Here is a 12,806-nt window from a genome sequence, read left to right as displayed (position 1 = left end):
CCCTAAGATGAGGGTGATCCCAGCCTGGGCAAGGGCAGCTGTCTCCTGAGGGCGTTCCACTCACGTCTCCCACTGTGCACCACCGATGCCTTTCCACAATGCTGCACTTCTCTCTGTGTCCCGGTTCTGTTCTCCCCACGGGAAGACAAGGACCTGGGCGTCTCTCCCAGCCCAGCCAAGGCCCTCGAACCCCAAAGAGCAGAATGTGGTCAAATGCCAAGTAGGTGTTTAGAGACAACTGGTCTACCCCGTGTCCCCTAGCCTTCAGGGTGTGAATGCAAGAGAGAAGCAGAGGACCTGCACTCCGGCCTGCCCGCCACACTGGCACTGGGTCTCCTGCAGTTCCCATAGTCACAGCAGCTGGTAGTCAGGGTCCCAGCTAAGGTGCGAGAGGCTGAGCTGGCCCAGGGCTCCAGAGGCCCTGTGTGGCACTTTCTCCCCTTGCCTAGCCAGGGTTTCCACTGGTTCTGCACCTTCCCTGCACCCAGGCATGGGCCCATGGTCAGATCCCCGGAAAGAGAGAGGGAGAAGGAGCCAAGCCCTGTGTTAATCCAGGGCTGGACTTGGCCAATATCAACACACACACGTGCGCCCTCCGCAACTGCAGGTCATGCAAGCTGTGGCCTGGGAGGGCATGGAGGGAACCCCCCCCCGGGAAGACAGCCCCTCCTGCCCCACTGGGGGCACGGAGCAGGTATAAAGGGCCCCGCGGTGGGAGCGGCTGTCCCTGCACCATGAAGCCTGCTGCTTGCCTGGCGCTGCTCGGCTCTGCCTGGCTCCTGATCTCTGTTGCCAGTAGGTGCCAGCCACGGGCGCCTGGGCTGGGGGTGCTCTGGGGGCGTGGGGGAGCTTTCCAGGACAGTGCTGGCTCCCAGGGCGGGTGAAGGGACGCACCTGCCGGGACCCATGCCTTCCGTTTCTCTCCAGATTGTGACATCTGCCCGGCTGTGCAGGAAGATGTTTACGTGTTCCTGAACGGATCCCCTGAAGAGTATGTTTCCTATGTGCAAAATTACCAAAGTGACCCGCTGGTGCTGCAAAACGCCCTGGCGCTGAAGCAGTGCGTTGATGGGAAACTGACAGCGGAGGACAAGGGGCACGCGATCAGTGCCGTGGTGAGTCCAGCCGGGAACCCTGACTGCAGGTGGAGCGTGGGCGGGGACGGGCCCTGCTAGGCTGCAAGAGTGCCAGAGACAGAAGGGGCCAGCAGACTGGGGTCTGTGCATTCCTGGAGGCCTCAGGTGCCACTGTCGCCTTGCCAGGCCTTCCGTGTAGCCCCTGCCTGTCCCAGCCTCACCTGCACCCCCCACAGAGAACCTCCTCCTCATTCCTCATCAAAGGAGGGATTTTTACGAGAGATTCTCAGGCACTCGTGGTGCAGGAGAGGATCTGCCTTTAGCTGCCCAGATCCAGTGCCAGGCTGCAGCTCCTCCCCAGGAAGTGCCCTGTGCCTGCGCCCTGCAGGTGTCTCTAGGCCCCGGCCTCACCAGGTGTCCCGACTTCTCTTTGCAGAATAAAATCTTCTCAGATCCTCTTTGTTAAGGGAGCCCTCCCGGCCAGAAAACCCAGGGCCGCCCCGCGCCTACGTGGTCACCAGGTACAGCCCACCTGCTGCCTGCCAGCCTCTCATTGGAGGAGGCAACAATAAAAGCTCGCATTGCACAGAGTCTGCTCAGTGCTGGACCGGACACCGGGCAAGGGTGTGGGAGGCGGGCGGTGCAGCGGGGCCGACTGCCGTGACTGCCAGTGGTGGCTGGATCCAGGGCTGTCCGTGTTGTTCCTGCAGGGGCGCAGTGTGGGGCGGGTGGGTGAGGGTGCAATCAACATCGCCATGGCTGCGATCCACCAGGCACATGCGTCACCGATCAGGCATAGCCGGCCAGCCAGCTTCAGAGCGGCAGGGAGAGTCCCAGCGTCACCGTGAGCACACTGCGGCTCAGAGCCGGGGAGCGTGCCCAAGACTGCACAGCAGCTGCCACTCTGCTGCCCCGCCCTCTGCAGGGAGACCCGCTCAGCTGCTCAGTGTGAGGCCATGCACGGTAGCAGTGGTGCCCACCTATAGATGGATATGAGACCTCCCACCTCCAGGCCCAAGGGACATAAGGGGTGGGAAGGGGTCCCTGACCAGACAGAAGGACCTAAAGGTCAGGGGCATGAACGCCCCTGGCCATGATCCAGAAATCCTCTCTCCTGCCTCAGCTGGTCCCAGTGCCAACCCCCAACTGTGGACGCAGCTGTGACCCCGCAAACACACCCCACGTGGGGTCTCCCGCACAGTGGGCCCAGGGTCTGGGTGTCTGCGGTGGCTCAGCCCTGTGGTCATGATGCTGCCGCCTGACTCAGGCCCCCCGCACGCCTGTCTGTGCCCTCTGGGCCTGGATCTGCCACCTGCCCCCTGCTCTGTCACAACTCACTGAGGGCACTCGCACAGGGCTGTCTCAGGAGGAGCATCTGTGACATCCTGGTGACCAATGAGCTGCTGGGAGGCCCAGACAGGGTGGAGCAGCTGCTCCTGTCCCCAGGGGCTTGCTGGGGGGGGCAGGGTGGGTTGATCCTTTTCCTGTTTCTCCCACACTTGTACCTGGGCTGCCTTCACAGAGAGAATGGGTCAGGGTGGGCGCTCCAGGCAGCGGTGAAATCTCGGATTGGGGCACCCACATCCCCAGTCAGAGGGCCTGGTTCTACTCCCAGCTCCTTGGCTGCCATTCCAGCTCCCCGCTAATGCACACTCAGGGGTTCAGGTGGTGCCTGCAGGTGGTGGTCCAAGCACTGGGGTTCCATCACCCACGAGGGAGGGAGACCCAGATGCATTTCCTGCCTTTGGCCTGGCCCAGCCCTGATTCTGGGAGCCCAGCACTCACCCCTTCCCAGGGCCCCACCCCATCTCACCTAGCAACCTCCTACTCTGCCTGCCTCTTAAAGGTCCCACACCCCTCTTGGTGCCACAAACTCTGTCTAAAGCACTTACCCCAGGGGAGACCTGCTCTTTGTGCTCACTGAGCTCCCTCCACAGAGGAGCAATGGGGGACCCCTGCCTCTGCAGGAGTGAAAGGGAGCCCAGAAGACGAGAGGGCTTGGGGAGCAGAGACCCCCTCGTTACCCCACCTGTGGGACCCTGGGGCTGTGTCCCACCACACCCGGTCCAACAGATGCAAATCTATGCTCAGTGAGAACACAGGCAACACCAGGTGTCTCGGTCCGCTCTCTGCTGCTGTGACAGAATCCCACAGACTGGGGCGATGTCCAAGCCACAGGACCTGATTGGCTCATGGCTCTGGACGGCCTTGCATGCAACATGGTGGCCAACATCCCATGGGGGTGCAGGGAGCGGCGGGTAGAGTCAAAGATGTAGAGAGAAAGAGGGAGAGAAGTAGAGGAACTTGCTTTTATTTTGAACTTTAATTTTTATTGTTTAAAGATTTATTTATTTTAAGGCCTCAGCCACTGGCCACTGCAGGCCTATGCTGAGGGGAACAGTGGATGGAAGCAACCCCCCCCCCCAGATTCACGAATCAAACATTTGTAACAACACCTTGATAGTAAGGAAACATTTGTAGCAACAACAATGGGAACTCACCCCTGTGCACCCTAAGCCACCCCAGGAGGCCAGCGTCAGTCCATGCAGGAGCTGGGTTGGGGCCCATGCACCCATGCTCCCTGCACACGGACTCTGGGGAACAAACCTCCCCCCCAGTGAAGGAAAGTGCAATGTGGAGAACACTAAGCCTAGGCATCTGGAGTTTGAACTCAGGCAGAGAAAGGAAAACGCATGGGCGTCTTCCACCCAATTAGGAACATCTGACTGCTGAAGCTGAGTGGTCCCCATTCAGCACTCGCTGTGTTATTTTACAGCACTTTGTGAGTCTTCCAAAGAGTTTACAATGCAATTTAAAGCGGAGACGCTGAGTGGGGAGGGGAATAAAAGAATCAGTTAAAACCCAAGTGTTGCTGGACAGCATCTCTGGACGCGACACAGCGGTGCACTCATTCACACTCCGCAGAGGAGGCCAGCAGGTGTGTGGGTGACCAGGGCCCTGCACCCTGTGGTCTCCATGCCAGGGCAGGGGAAGTGGGCAGGGAGGCAGAGCAGTGGGCCCTTGAAGGGAAAAGGACCGACTGTGGCCCCAAGGTGGCAGCCTAGGGGCAGTGTGGGGCCCAGGACCAAGGAGGTGCTGGGGGAGGGCTGAGCCACTTTCCCAGGGGGAGCAACCTTGCGATCAGCACCCCGGGGAGCCGCGGGCTTGTGGCTACTCCTGCCTGCGGCCTGACGCGTGCTGTCCCTGTCCTTATGGTCAGCAGGAGGCCGGTGTTAGCAGCATGCGGCTCAGGTGCTGGTGCCCAGGAGTTTCAGTGCTCTGTGCCTGAAGCCCTGGCCCGTGTCCAGGACAGGGCCCTGGTTCCCGCTCTGGACAGGCTGGGCCACGCTGGCTTGAGGTGCTCAGCGGGAGGCTCCCCTGCCTCCATCCCAGAGGACCCCTGTGTCCACCTCCTACAACTCCAGGGAAGAAGGGCTGGAACAGAGCAGGAGGGGCAGCAGAGGGTGGCAGTGCTGGGGTGGGGCCTGTGGTAGGACAGGAGGCTGCACCCCCGGGAGTCTCAGTTCAGGTTATGGCAGGGGCAGCCCCGGAGTGTGGGGACAGGTCTATGTGGGGCTGCCTATGCGACCTTGTGTTCAAAGAAAGAGACCTTCACAGTTGGGCTGTAATACAATTGCAGAGGCAGAAAGGATTGGCGGGAGGTGCCGGTTGCCTGGGACTTGAGACCGTTACGGCAGGTGGCAGAGGGCCCTGGCACCCCTGGTTCCGGGGCAGTTCTGCCAGAGCCCTGCCCTCTCACCTGGGCCCTGGGGAGAACACAGGCCGCACTTCTGGTGACCTTTAATGAAGCCAGGCCTGAGGACCCTGAGCCCTGCCACAGCAGAGCCACTAGGGATTGGCTGGCAGGCTTCTGTGATGTCACAGTCACTGAGATGCGCACTCTGGGCTGGGAGGCGACCAGAGGCCAGTAGTGCGTCTACTGCCCAAATGACCAGTTGGTAGTGTAGGCAGCAGGCGCATTTCAGAGAATCACATGGATACTCAACGGAGGTGAGTGGGGCTTGCTCTCTGCATGAGCTGTGGTGTGGGGAAGGTCCCGCCCAGTGCCCAGGTGGGTTTCCATGGTCTCCCACACTGGGTTCCATGAGTGATGTGGTGGAGCTCTGAGTGCTGCCCCTGTGTGCAGAACATGTATACAGTCATCTCATTCCTCCCGCTCTGCTGGTCACCAGTGTCGAATGGGCTGGGTGTGAGTCTCAGTCTGGACACAGGTTCAAGACTAGGTGTTGGGTCAGCTGGTATCAGGTGGGCAGGGAGGCCGGCTCTGAGAGCCCCAGAGATGAGGGAGATGGGAGCAGGCCAGGGAGCCCCGTAGACTTGGGACTTGGGCTCCCTGGAGGACACATGGATGCCAGGCTGGGGGAGGAGCGTCCTTTCCGAGGGCAGGGGAGGCAAGGTGGGGCTGTCCTTCCCCAACCGTCCCTAGTCCCTGAGCTCTGCACAAGTTATCCTCCAGGGACCCAGCCACCAGGTGCCCGCCTGCCTGGCTGTGTGGCTGTCCCTGCTCTGACCAGGGGGACAGCCCTCAAAGCAGCATTCCTGTGGGCTCCCCAGTGCTGACTCACATGTGTGTGTGTGTCTTACAGATTGGATGTGAATGCCCTGAGGTCCCGGAGGGCCCAGGAGCGAGCAGCGCTCTTCAGACAATATGAGCAGGTACGGGCCAGGGTGCTGGGGGAGGAGGTGGGGCCCTGCCTCAAGGACTGTGCCTGTGAGAGCCAGACCCCGCCGCCATGGGGACACGGGGGAGGGGACGGGCGGACAGCTCCCCCAGTGACTTCTCATCCGGGTCCCCTCTCGGCTGTAGGGACGCAGAGGAGCGGCACTGCTGGAGCCTGAAGAGGACGATGAGGGCGGCTGCCTCGTCCCAGACAGGCTTGGGTTCCTGCAGTGAGTCCTCCACACCCCAGCTCACCCCAGGGCGGGACTGGGGTCAGAAACCCCAACGTGAGGCGGCACACTGTCCCTGGCCCTGACCTTGAGCCCAGCTGTGGTCACAGGCAGGCACTGGTCAGCATTTGGCCAGAGCTGAGTGACCCTGGGACTCAGGACTGCAGGCAGGGACAGAGCTGGACATGGGGCAAGCACTGGGCACTCTTACTCTGAGGTGTCTGTTTCTGTTAAGTAGAGGGGGTGGCTTACGGGTCCCCATGCTCCCAGGCAACACAGCCTGGCCATCGCCACTCCAGAGCTGTGTCCACAGGGTTGGGGCACCAGCCTAGCATGTGGGCAGTTGTCCAGCAGGTGCCTGGGTTCAGGGGCCAGGCTCAAGGCTTACGAAGACCTAGTCTGAAGGATGGCCAGGGATGTGGTCTCTGTGGCTCTGAACCTGCTTGTGGGCTCCCGCAGTACAGACTGTGGGGAGGGTGCAGCTGAGGGCCCTGCCCCCGGGTCTGTGCTGGCAGGAGTGGGGCCTGGGGCAGGAGTCGGACGTGGAGGCTGTTCCCACAGATGTCAGGGAGAGAGGCCCCGTGGGTGGAGGGTGGGCTCCGGTGACCTGTAGGGATGGAGCCATCTCGGGCCATCTCTGGCATGACTCAGCAGCCCACCTTAGCACAGGGATAAGGGCTTCTGCCTCCATGTTGTGCCAGAACCTGGAGAATAAGTAGGAGCAGAGTGGTGGAGAGATGGCCAGGGTCCGGGCTGACAGAGGAGGGGTGAGGTGGGGCGCATGACCTCAGGAGGCCAGGGCACGGGGGGAGGGTGGGCAGTGGGGGACCCTGAGGGGTGTGGGGGTCCCAGGTGCCTCGAGCCCCAGGTGCACACTCACAGCACTGAGCATCTCTCAGGCAGGCCACCTGGACTCGGTCAGTTCCAGGGTGACGTCCTGGGCAGAGCTGATGTGGGATATAGCTGCCTCAGCCCTGAGCAGCCTGGCCCTGCTCAGGACAGCCACCCCACAACCGCTGTGGGGGCGCTGCCACACACCCACGAAGGTGGACCTCTGACAGGCCTGGAGCCCGCCACTGGCAGCAAGAGCCCCTGCCTGGCCCTAGGCTCCCTGTGCTCATGGTCACCAGCCCCTCCCTTCCCGTCTCAGTCCCCTGGGCTGAGAGGATGAAGCTGGTCCTTCCCTGGCCCACTAGGGAGGTCGCGGTGCCTGTTGTGGTCCTGTCCTCACCTCTCCGCCTCCCTTGCTTTCCAGTGAGCAGAAGTTGCCCCAAGACAGCACCCCGGGGGCAAAGGTAAGGACAAGTCCTTGGCCATGGGCCAGTCATCTGGAAGCAGAGCTGGGCGGAGGGGCACGTGGGGCTCGGCAGTGGTGAGTGGGAGCGCCATAAGGTCCCGCGATGCAGTACTTACACGGCACCTGCTGACATCTTACCACACTCACTGTCCCAGAAGTGAGCCGCAGCTCAGGGGTGTCTGCTGTTGGCCGCCCTGACTCATTGGCATGGTTGGGAGTGACCTGGCTGGAGCTCAGGGGCTCTTCCTTGAAGACGGGGCAGCTCGGGTCAGAGGCCAGGCCACCGATGCTCCCCCAGACAGAAGATCTGGGGCTCACGGTCTGTGCCTTTTCTGGCTCCTTCTATTTGAGCGCCCACAGAGCTCCTGAGCTGCATCCGAGGGCCCCTCTCAGAGCCCCAAGCTGGGCTCACGCCATCCTGTCTCGTTTTCCAGCGTAAACAGGAGGTAAGAAGGATCCAGAAGTGGATAAAGATGATAAAGAACCATAGTAAATACCGCGGCAGCGACAAGGTACCGTGGCGATGAGGGCCCCTCGGGAACACTGAGAGCTGAATTGGGGTTTGAGCAGTGCCCATTCCTGTGCCAGGCACCGCCTGCCTCTCAGATGCCCAGGGGCAACTGTCCAGTCCCTAGGGACACGGGTCATGGGCACACCTTCCCCATACACACAGGACACTGTCCTGGTAGAAAACCTGAAGTCACTGCTGAAGACAATCCCGGATGCAGGGCAGGCGTGGTTCCAGGAGCCCTGTGGGGGCAGTCCGTACACGGCAGAGCCGGTGCCCCTGAGCCCTTGGCCCTCCAGTCACTGTGGGTCATAAGGCCCCCCTCTGGGCAGATCCTCCCTCTGCCAATACACAGGGAGCCCCTGGCGTCTCCCTCTGCTGTCTCACCCTGCGCGGCCTCCACGAGTGGCCACGTTCACCACTCACCAGAGCCTCCTCTCTCCTGTAGTTTCAGCGCAGAATCTACAAAGGCATCCCTGCCCAGGTGCGCGGGAAGGTGTGGGCCGTGATGCTGGAGGTGGACAAGAGGAAGGCCCAGAACCCGGGCAAATACGCGGTACGGCTCTGCACTCAGCCCAAGGGGGCCCGGCCTGCTCGGGCCTGCTCAGGAGCCTGAGTCTCCGTGGAGGACCGTCCCTCACTGAGCCCTCGGGAGCCTCCTCCCCATCCTGCCTTCCTCTCCCTAGATCCTAGTCAGTGCCTCCTCCACGTCTCCTCAGACCCAGCTGGGACTGGACAGGTGTGTTTTGTGCCAGAGGCTTTAACCTGCTCTCCGCTGAGCTCACCTGGGCAGCTTGGCATACGGCCAAAGAGAGGAATTGCTGTTCCCTGATGGGCGGGGGTCTCCCAGGATGAGATCACAATGGTGTGAGGTAGGGAGCCCCACAGGCTCTGTGCTAACATGGCCTGCCCGCAGCTGGCCAGCCCTCACCTAGGCCTGCCCACAGCTGGCCCTGCCTTCACATGGACTTGCAGCCCCTGGCATTGCCCTTGCCTGGAGAGGCCGCTCCAATGGTCAGACAGCTCTCAATGCTTCTGGGAAAGGAGGGAGGGAGGACTGGTGTGAGCAGAGGGCTGTCAGCTGCAGCTGGCTCTCATGGCCCCTGGCTGCCATCAGGGAGCAGGGCCCAGCTGTGTGGCTCACCCTGCCTCCCCCAAGTCTGCAGTCTGGGGCTGGCCCTGGGAGCTGGGCCTGGAGACAGTCATTGCCCAGGCTCAGCTCCAAGCCAAGGGTGGCTTGCAATGTCCAGATGGAGATGGGCCCCTCCAGCGGGGGCAGCATGGAGCAGTGGTCAGGCTGTGGCACTCCTGGAGGGCAGGGCATGAGATGCCAGCGAGGAGGCTCGGAAGCCTGTCTGGGGGCAGACCGCGTCTGTGCTGAGAGCTGAGGCAGGCAGGGGGAGTGCACAGGCACCTTTCAGAGCCCCTGTCTGCTGCTGACTGTCGGGGTGACGTGGGCACTGAGGCAAGTGGGGAGCCCATGACCCTCCCTCAAGGTGGGACCCAGCAGGGAACTCTCCCTGTCAGCCAGAAGAGCTGACGTGGACTTGAGGTCCTTGCGTGGCAATGGGGCTTGGGCAGTTCTTGAGGCTGCCCCTCCCCCTTGTCCCTGCCCTGCAGGAGATGAAAGAGCTGGCCAGGCTGGGCGCCACTCACTTCCATCACATCGACTCCGCCATCGCATGGACTTTCAGAAACCACCTCATGTTCCGGGAACGTTACGGAATGAAGTGAGGCCTCTGGGCTGGGGAGGACCCGCGGGTGGGAGGAGCAAGGGTCCTGGGGCACATGGGGTCCCTAGGGAAGATTGGGTGCAAGCCTAAAACAGTTCATTGAGCACAGAAAACAAACTTGCCTTTTCTATAGTACACAAACTTTCCCAAGACACTGTGGAGAGAATGAAATGAAAAGAAACACCAGGGGAGACAATAGTAGCAATCTATCTAATAAAGATATTGTTTCCAGAATATTCAAGGAGTCCTTCGACTCAGTCATAAGGAAGCAGTGGGCAGCCCCCCAGTATCCCGGGGACACAGGCTCGGGGGACCCTTCATGAAAGCACACACAATTCACCTCTTCAGCGCATGAACACACGCTTATTCCCTACACCACAAAGGCGCACCAGCGCACAGCTGTGGGAATGGGGGAACTAAAACCACTGAGGACGCCGGGTGCTGGGGAGAACATGAGGCGAGGAACAGAGCACAGAAGCCCAGGCCCACGGCAGCACCCAGGGCCGTGTCACAATGAGAAACACACACCTCCCACACGAACCCCCAGCACGTACGCACATTTACACAACCACTAGAACAGCCGAGTGCACAGAAAACACACACACACACTTCAGGGTTGTGTTCACAGTCACTGGATGCAGGGGAAGCCTGCACGATGCTCAGTGGGGAGACAGAGAAGCAACCCGTGTGACAGCTGAATCCTAGAACGGGATTCAGTGAGAGGCAGGACGAGGCTCGGGCCTGGGCTGATCTGGAGGCCTCTCAGGTGATTCTGCTAAGAGAGGAAGCGTCCCTCAGAGCCTACACGTGCTGTGATCCACTGACAGGACGTCTGCAAGAGGCCGACCCCTGGGACACACAACAGGGCAGGGGTGGCCACAGCTGGGGAGGAGGGGAGTTGGGCCACAGGGGGCTCCTGGGGAACACACAGGTGACAGGAGCTGCTCCCTACCAGGCTGAACGTGCATGGGAGGCTGACTCTCCACAGCTTGGACCCATGGGACTGCACTCCCACAGTGGGACGCTCACCTGTGCCCTGAACACCCACCAGGGGAAATGAAAGTCCCAGAACTGCGCCCTGGGAGGTGTGCATGTCCCTGCAGGCAGCGCTCACCCACACGGTGGACAACACGCAGGTGCCCTGATGATGTCACTGTGCATGAGCAGAGTGTCACGGGCCCTGCGTGTGGCTGTCAGGCTCTGTTAGGCAGAGCTGCACTGAGAGCCTCGGCAGCACAAGACACACGGCCTCTGTCCTCTCTCTTCCAGCCAACAGGCCTTATTCCACATACTGATGGCCTATTCCGTCTACAATCCCGTGAGTATTCTGGGGTCATAGCGCAGGTGCTATCCCGGCAGTCCCTGCAGGGCACCCCTGGTCACAGAGATTCCAGCCTGGGTTGAGGGGCCTCGCTCATCCTCAGCTCCGAGGAAGAGCGGTAGAGGCCAGGCTCTGAGCCTCTTGGACCCAACCTCAAGTTCTGGGAGGAGAAAGGCAGCCTTCTCCTGGGCTGGTCTCCAGACCCCAGGAGCTTGGCCGTGTTGGGATGCCCCTCCCAGGACTAGCATTCCACACAGTGCGGCGGGGGGGAGAAGGCAGGGCAGATCAGGTGTATGACTTTGCTCTGGGTCCCACTGATGCCATTACACCCACCAGCCCTGTGGTTGGACCCATGGGCCTGAATCCCACTCTGTACAGCGCCACTGCCACAACCACCCACTCAGACTTTCCCATGAGTGGAGCAGGCGCAGGGCTCCATGGGTGACCCAGCAAGGCCTGGACATCCCCACCCCCCTGACCTGCCACTGGCCAACCTTGCCTGGTGCCCTGGTTCCCAGGGTGCCTGGCATTCAGGAAGCCCAGGCCTGCACCCATGCCAGAGGCACACCACCTGTTCTGGTCCTGGTAGCACTTCCTGGCTTATTTCTTCCTCGTGTGAGAAAGGGCCACCAGCTCACCTGCAGAGCTCAGGGGTCCAGAAGCTTCCATGGGCGTGGATCTGGATTCCCACAGCAACCTGGCCCATGCTGACATCTTGGGGGTAACAGGTGTCCATACTTGAGCTCTCCCCCTGTGCTGCCTAAGCTCAGGGCCTGCAGGATTCCCTCCAGGAACTTGGAGAACTTCTCTGGGCTCCAATTCTTGGGCAGCTGACACCAAGTGGCAGGATTCAGGCACAGGGGCTCCCTGTGCTTGAATCTTCCTAGACCCTTCAGTGGGTGACCCTGATCTCCCTGAGAGGTGGCCATCCTAGGATATCATTCTTGCCAGGGGAGGTCTCCTAAAGGTATTCTGGGATCTTGCAGGAGGTGGGCTACAGCCAGGGTCTGAGCCATGTGGTGGCGCTGTTGCTCATGTATATGCCTGAGGAGGACTCTTTCTGGGCCCTGGTGCAGCTCATGGAAAGCAGGAAGCACGCGATGCACGGTAGGTGGATGGCGTGTGGGGCCCAGTGCATGCAAGTCCGTGCACGGCCCTCACTGGCTCCTGAATGTGCAGGCAGTGTTGCTGGGGGGGGGGGGCTCCCTAGAAGCCAGGGCTGGCAGAGGCCTCCCAGACTGAGCCAGCCCCCTTCTTTTACCACCACCCAAAGGCCCTGCAGCTTGGCCATGGCCATCCTGGGTGTGGGAACCTTCAGAACAAGGGGTCCTGTCCTTGTCCAGTGACTCAGGTCGGTTCTGGATCTTCTGCCTCACACATGTATACGCAGATTCTCAAGCACAGAGCCACACCCAGGGAACTTGTGGAAGGCAGCATCCCCTGTAGGGTCACCCCTCCTTGCTCCTGAGTCTTGGAATGGTCAGGAGTCACCCAGTCTGACTGCACCCACCCCAGCGGGCTCCAGGGGGCAGCCAGGCCTGGGCTGCACACAGTCACCCACCTGCACCCACCTCCCAAGCAGATCCTCTGCCCTGGCCACGTTCATCCCCACCTGCCCCTGGTCCAGCCTCCCCTGACCCTCAATGCTCAGAAGCACCCCACCCAGGCCTGGGGCTCTCCAGCCTTCCTAAGAGGAGGCTCTCACGTGGGGGTGTCTCTGATTCTACTCAGGCTTCTACAAACCAAACACCCCCAAACTGGAGCGATTCCAGCAACACCTGGGGCTCATTGTGCATCGCGTGCTCCCCTCCCTGGAGAAACACCTGGTAAGTTAAGCATCTCCTTTCTCCTCTTGGGGGCTCTGGGCTCATGGGACTGCTTCCTGAGCCAGGGGAGGCCACGCCCTCACCAAAACTTTCCTTGGTTACTGGGGTCCGCGGCAGCTTGGGTGTTGGTTTGT

At 61.2% G+C, this 12,806-nt stretch overlaps 1 protein-coding gene across 1 annotated transcript; it reads left to right on the top strand.

The window, feature by feature from the left end:
• The first annotated feature begins 717 nt into the window (after window positions 1-717).
• On the top strand, window positions 718-1,642 carry LOC149120849 (major allergen I polypeptide chain 1-like). Its single transcript, XM_089319707.1, has 3 exons — window positions 718-795; window positions 928-1,115; window positions 1,513-1,642. The coding sequence occupies exons 1-3, from the start codon at window positions 735-737 to the stop codon at window positions 1,540-1,542; spliced, it is 279 nt and encodes a 92-aa protein (XP_089175833.1). The 5' UTR covers window positions 718-734; the 3' UTR covers window positions 1,543-1,642.
• Window positions 1,643-12,806: the final 11,164 nt, after the last annotated feature.

Source organism: Oryctolagus cuniculus, chromosome 18, assembly GCF_051225735.1.
Source record: "Oryctolagus cuniculus isolate XC-2025 breed Fujian yellow rabbit chromosome 18, ASM5122573v1, whole genome shotgun sequence".
NCBI lineage: Eukaryota > Metazoa > Chordata > Mammalia > Lagomorpha > Leporidae > Oryctolagus > Oryctolagus cuniculus.
The sequence above is the reverse complement of the archived record's forward strand: the minus strand, read 5'-3'. Positions and strand labels throughout refer to the sequence as shown.

Excerpts from the sequence above, each read along its gene's own strand:
- LOC149120849 (XM_089319707.1), top strand. The coding sequence starts at position 735 with ATGAAGCCTGCTGCTTGCCTGGCGCTGCTCGGCTCTGCCTGGCTCCTG. Across the intron at positions 796-927 it reads GCTCCTGATCTCTGTTGCCA|ATTGTGACATCTGCCCGGCT; the intron begins GTAGGTGCCAGC and ends GTTTCTCTCCAG. Across the intron at positions 1,116-1,512 it reads GGCACGCGATCAGTGCCGTG|AATAAAATCTTCTCAGATCC; the intron begins GTGAGTCCAGCC and ends TTCTCTTTGCAG.